The sequence below is a fragment of the Medicago sativa genome, chromosome 1 (genome assembly GCF_051527215.1).
Source record: "Medicago sativa cultivar Bolivia chromosome 1, Bolivia_mono, whole genome shotgun sequence".
In the NCBI taxonomy this organism is placed as follows: Eukaryota; Viridiplantae; Streptophyta; class Magnoliopsida; order Fabales; family Fabaceae; genus Medicago; species Medicago sativa.
The window spans coordinates 77303709-77309950 of NC_140749.1; the positions used below are offsets into that span (position 1 = coordinate 77303709).

At 33.1% G+C, this 6242-nt stretch overlaps 1 protein-coding gene and 1 non-coding gene across 5 annotated transcripts; one reads left to right on the plus strand and one right to left on the minus strand.

Moving 5' to 3' along the window:
- The first annotated feature begins 475 nt into the window (after window positions 1-475).
- On the plus strand, window positions 476-4971 carry LOC146957642 (BTB/POZ domain-containing protein At1g03010-like). 4 transcript variants are annotated; one of them, XM_085737848.1, is made up of 4 exons: window positions 476-795; window positions 2523-2589; window positions 2837-4006; window positions 4247-4971. In XM_085737848.1, exons 1-4 carry the CDS (start codon window positions 704-706, stop codon window positions 4781-4783), a joined length of 1866 nt encoding a protein of 621 aa, XP_085593974.1. In that variant the 5' UTR covers window positions 476-703; the 3' UTR covers window positions 4784-4971. The 4 variants fall into 4 exon arrangements, with proteins under 4 accessions (XP_085593974.1, XP_085593993.1, XP_085593978.1 ...); XM_085737867.1 differs by lacking the exon at window positions 476-795 and adding an exon at window positions 1890-2193; XM_085737852.1 differs by lacking the exon at window positions 476-795 and adding an exon at window positions 2077-2402.
- A 94-nt stretch (window positions 4972-5065) lies between these two features.
- TRNAR-ACG (transfer RNA arginine (anticodon ACG)) lies at window positions 5066-5138 on the minus strand. Its single transcript has one exon. It is a non-coding gene; the product is annotated as a tRNA-Arg (tRNA).
- Between the last annotated feature and the right edge of the window lie 1104 nt (window positions 5139-6242).

Here is a 6242-nt window from a genome sequence, read left to right on the forward strand (position 1 = left end):
TTTGTCGAGCTATGATTTTGCAAAATCTAGAGAGTGTAGCTTTTACAAAATCACGTTGACTCATTGTGATTTCGACAAATTCACCGTGATACATATCATTTTATTCAATAACTTCTAGTGGGATTGGAGTACCATGGTTCTCACTTCTTCTCATTATGTCATGTAATGTAAATCATCATTTAATTTCCACTTTTGTGACTTTACACATAATAGGAGTTAATTAGTACATGCTAATACTACTAATTATATTATGTGAGTACTTTAAGTTTAACAAGCTATTATTACAACTCCCAAAAGCACTGCAAGCTGCAACCCTTCCTGATTCCTGCAATATCTTAAGACAAAAAACATGTAAAAGAAAAAGTCCACTCACTCACCACTTTTCACCGAAAAGTAAAAAGCACACACACACACACCTGTGTTTTCCTTGACTTTCGATTAATTTATAGACACTCATAAAGTATGTTTCAGAATCACCTCAAATTCTATAGAACTGCATAAACTCATGTGGTTTTGGATTCTCCACAACTTTCCATAGGTAGAAAAGAAAGAAGTGGTTCTCAACAAAAAGAATATCTACCAAGATAATGGCACCATAGTTTTGTTTTGGAATGAGTTGTTAACATAGTGACTTCAGTCAAAGAGTGACATTACTTGAATTAGTGGGGTGCAAAGGTATCAAAATTTGCCAGATTTTGTGGAAATGGGAGTTGTCACTGTAGGTGAATTTAAGCCTAGTGTTTCAGGGAAGAGGAGCTTTCGTCCAAGCTCAAGCATAAGGCATGCCACTGAATGGTAATATTCTGTTTCTTGTGCGTGTTTTTACTATTCAATTTTGGTTTTATGGAAATGTTTGGACCGATGGTGAGTTTGTAGAATCATGTCAGTGTCATCGTAATTTCGTCAAACTCACCGGATACATTAGGGTGATTTTTCTTTTTCTAAAGTGAAGAGAATACATGCAACGAGGACTTAATGAATAGAAATTAGGCAGAAAGACAAAAACTGATCTAATGAGTAATGACCCACTATAATATAAACTTTAAGAACAAATCTTAATTTTTTTCCCTCTGTATTGTCATTATCACATGCCTAGAAGTAGATTTTGGTCTAATAATTGGATTCAAATTCTCTAAGGTTAATACTTCGCGGTTTCATTTTTGTGGGTCTATATTCTACAATTAATACAACTGTCCTTTTCCCATTTGATTCTGAAGGTACCAGCTGGGAAACTTTTTCTTTTGTCTTGTAGTGTTGCTCATGTGTGTGTTAGTTCATCTCTTGTGTGCTTATTTTAATTTCCATCCCTCCACGTACTCTAATCTTATGAAACATTCACTTAGACAAATAGACATGACACTGACACGTTGATATGTCAAAATTTGTAATAATTTATGTAAATTAATTAAATGTAATAACATATGTCATTATTTAATGTACATGACATCAAACACGTCTTCGATCAGAAATGTCGGTTGCATAGAGTTTCTCATATAATTTGTTAACATATTTATAACCTATGCAAAGTTATGGTATTTTTTTTTTTTGAGAGGATGCAAAGTTATGGTAGGAAAAGTAACACGTTCAGTTTGAGCCATCATGGTACCGTTTAAACATTGAAACTGGTAGATAAATTTAGCTTAACACGTGACATTGACTTTGATGTAATTGTGTACACTCTAGACAGAACCATACTATGGTGCTGCAGCGTGGTGAATGTCAAAATCCCACGTGTCTTTTATGAAAATTCCAATTAACATTTGTCTGCAATTATTCACGTATGTTTATTATCTTTAGGTAGCCTCTATAAGGCTATGTTAGTAGAGTTTGTCTAATAAGATGTCACCGACTATAAGAAAACATTTTGGCTTTACATAGCCTTAAACATCAATATGACAATACTTGTGTGGCACAAATGCTTTCCCTTTCTTATCAGTGAATTTTACTCATCAATGATTTAGATTAATGGGTTCCAGTGTTTCACTACAGTGCCATAATAACATATTCTACAATATTTTAATTATACTTGAACTCGTGTAACCATATAAGTCTCTGAAGGTGTGACCCAGTGATATGAGTTGAGACGCTGAAGGAGTTTAAGAAGGAGGTATAGGGTTCGATCCAGTTAACAATTTTTTTTCTCCCTTTAACTAACTAACCGCTAACATTTCCCTATAAAAAATAGTGTCTATGGTAATGTTAAAGACTTAAAGAAGTCCCACTCAAATTCTGTATTTATTGAATTGGGACCATTCTCGTCTACGTACTTGATCTTGCAAGATTACTTTGTTTTTCTGTTTGTGGTTAACAAAACACATACATTGAACTTCACCTTGTACATTAAATTGCATATACTATATACCTAATATCATATACATGCTGCAGCATAAGACTATTCTAAGGTCTCTAATATAATTGCACTTTGGTAATATGTATATATAGCTGCTTCAGTTGCTACTACTTTATATTGAATTTTCCATGTCTACCATATGCAATTATTCAGCTAGGTTTGTGTATTACAGGCCTATATCTGATGTCTCTAGTGATCTTAGCATCGAAATAGGAGCTTCATGCTTTGCACTTCACAAGGTAAAAAGAAAAGCTTCCTTTCTTTTATGTAATTGCATATTCAAATTTCAGCATAGTGTTCTTTGAAAAATAAAACTCTTAGGTACAAATATATAAATGACATTTTTTCTGTCTAGAATATGCCAACATGCATGAGTATTACCTTAATGATAAAATTATGAAAATATTGCTTCATGTTTTCTTTAAAAATGGAAAGAGAGACAATATTGAAGTACTACTAAGTTGTTTGCAACTGTTTTTTCTACAGTTTCCTCTAGTTTCTAGGAGTGGAAGAATTAGGAAACTATTGTTAGAATCAAAAGATTCTAAAGTTTCGCGCATAAGTTTCCCTAGTGTACCAGGTGGTGTGGAGGCATTTGAGCTAGCTGCAAAATTCTGTTATGGAATTAGCATTGAGTTTACTCTCTCCAATGTTGCTATGCTAAGATGCATAGCCCATTTTCTAGAAATGACAGAAGAATTTGCCGAGAAAAACTTGTTGACGCGAGCCGAATCATATCTAAAAGAGACGGTGCTTTCAAACACAGCAAACTCAATATCCGTTCTTCACCGTTGTGAAACTCTCCTACCAATTTCTGAAGAGATTAGCCTTGTTAACAGATTAATCAATGCAATTTCAAGTAATGTATGCAAAGAGCAACTTACTTCTGGTTTGCAAAAACTAGACCATAATTTTCCTTCTAAAATCATTGAACCTGAAACACCTTCAGAATGGTGGGGAAAATCACTTACTGTTCTTAATCTTGATTTCTTCAAAAGGGTTTTATTTGCAATGAAATCAAAGGGACTTAAACAAGATATTATCAGCAAAATTTTGATAAACTATGCACATAATTCTCTTCAAGTAGTCAAAGGAAATTTACTTGATTTAGAATTTTTGAAGAAACAAAGGGTCCTTGTTGAAACAATAACTAGTTTACTACCAACTCAATCAAGGAAAAGTCAGGTTCCAATAGCTTTTCTCTCAAGTTTGTTGAAATCTGCAATAGCAGCATCAGTATCTACTTCTTGTAGGTCTGATTTGGAGAGAAGGATTGGTCTACAACTTGACCAAGCAATTCTTGAAGACATTCTGATTCCAACAAGTTTATATCAAAATAATAACCATAGCAGTACTATCTATGATACAGACTCAATTGTGAGGATTTTTTCCATTTTTCTTAACTTGGATGAGGAGGATGAGGACGATAGCCGAATGAGAGATGAAACTGAAATGGTTTATGATTTTGATAGCCCAGGATCTCCAAAACAAAGCTCAATTCTTAAGGTATCCAAATTGCTTGACAATTATCTTGCTGAAGTAGCTTTAGACCCAAACTTGTTTCCATCAAAGTTCATTTCACTTGCTGAGTTACTTCCTGATCATGCGCGAATTGTAAGCGATGGACTCTATAGATCAGTTGATATCTTCCTTAAGGTAAGCAATCTTCACTTTATGATTGTCTGGCCCTCAAATTATCAGAACCGGACAATTTGATATCTAAAAGCGATGAAATTGAAAATTCTCGATCACATTAGTCTCTGTGGGACTATTTTATATACCTAGTTAACAGACTCACAAGGACTAAATGGTCGAGAATTTTTCAAATTCAATGACTATACTATTCTGAAATATTAACAATTTCACGATAAACTGATTTTGTACTTCTTGTCATAGGTTCATCCAAACATAAAGGAGTCAGAGCGATACCGGCTATGCAAAACCATAGATTGCCAAAAACTATCACAAGAAGCATGCAGCCATGCAGCACAAAATGAGAGACTACCAGTTCAAATGGCAGTACAAGTTCTATACTTTGAACAAATCCGTCTTCGCAACGCCATGAACGGAGGAGGACACAATCAACTACTCTTTGGTGGACTAAACGGTCAATTCCCTCAACGTTCAGGCAGTGGTGCAGGAAGTGGAGCAATGTCGCCAAGAGATAATTATGCATCAGTTAGAAGAGAAAACCGTGAGCTGAAACTCGAAGTAACAAGAATGAGAATGAGACTCACTGATTTGGAAAAAGATCATGTTTCTATGAAACAAGAGCTTGTTAAGTCTCATCCTGCTAATAAGCTCTTTAAATCATTCACCAAGAAATTAAGTAAGCTTAATGCATTGTTTCGGATGAATGGTATTAAGGCGAATGGCGTTGGTTCGGAGAGTCGGTTTCCTTTTCCAAAGAGAAGGCGTCATTCAGTTGCTTGACTACAAAAAATGTTTAACATGAAATGAGATTATGTATAGTTTATATGATATGATGCATAGTGATTGTGTTTATTTTTAAGTTTTCCATAGTTTTTTTTCCTTGTTCTTGGATTTGCTTTGTTTGGTTAATGGTACTATTAGATTATAATCTGATTAAGAATTATAACACCGCTAATATAGTCATTGTAGGCTCTAACCACGAACGATTGCAACCTAGCAAATGATATTGCCATGTCAAAACATAGTGATAGGTAGTAACACGGAAAAAAAATATTAAAATATCGACTTCACTGGGGATCGAACCCAGAATCTCTGGTTCCGTAGACCAGCGCCTTATCCATTGGGCCATGAAGTCATTTGTGATAACTGATCGATACACAAGATACAAATACAAATGCAATATCCACTATTTCATCTAAACATAATTTTGTTTTGGTGGTGTCCAAACATTATATATTGTATTTTTTTATTAGATTAGATTTGAAATTGGTAGAAAAAAAACATTTATAAAATAATGTACATCTATTATTTGAACGAAGGAGAGAAGTTTCAGATATATATGATATGATGTGAAAAATGTGTTTATCAGTGGTAAATTTTGCAATTGTAAAAAAAGCAGTAAATTTTGTAAGTGTGGCTGATTCAAGATCTAATGAGCCATATGTTATTAAGTCATTTGTGACACGTTTTAGATGTTCAATCCTCACCTTATAAACTAATTTTAGAAGGTCAAGTCTGATCATATTAAAATTATAAAATTATCAGAATAGTTTGTTGGACTTAAAACATTCTTCAATGTAGGAGGAACATATTTTTTCAAAATAGATATATTTGGAGAAATACCTTTGTTATAAAGAGAAAGAAGGGCAATAAAAGGGAACAATAAAATTGCAAGACTTTCTCAAACCATTTTATACAAATATGAGAAGGAAATCATAGGAGCGTGCTCCTTTCAAAGTTTCAAATTCGATTCTTTCTGATGTTAATTTCGGTGGTCTAATTTAACTTCTTAAAAAAAGCATCTAAGAAGAAACCGATTTAGTCTCTCTTCTCTATTTCTTTGATGTTCTAAACAAGAGAACCGTAATATTTTGTTTGTCTTTCTCTCACTTGTATTTCTCACAAACAAATCACATCGTTAAGACTTTAGTCTACTTATTAATTTTGTTGTCTTTCTGTCAGTAATGAATTCTTGTGCATTTAGATGAACTTTAAAGGTTTTAAAATGAGAAAATTTTAGAGGACTAAATTCATATATTTAAGTGTATATATATATATTTTTAAAAGAATAACATAATGCATGATCATATAACATTGGAAGCACACATAACTTGCTTATGTAAACATTTTATAACTTCTTTAATTAAAAATAGAAAAATAAGTCTCGTCTCCCCTTTCCTCATTGTTAAAAACCATAGAACAAAGTCAAAACAAATTATTTAAATTTTTTCCTAAAAAA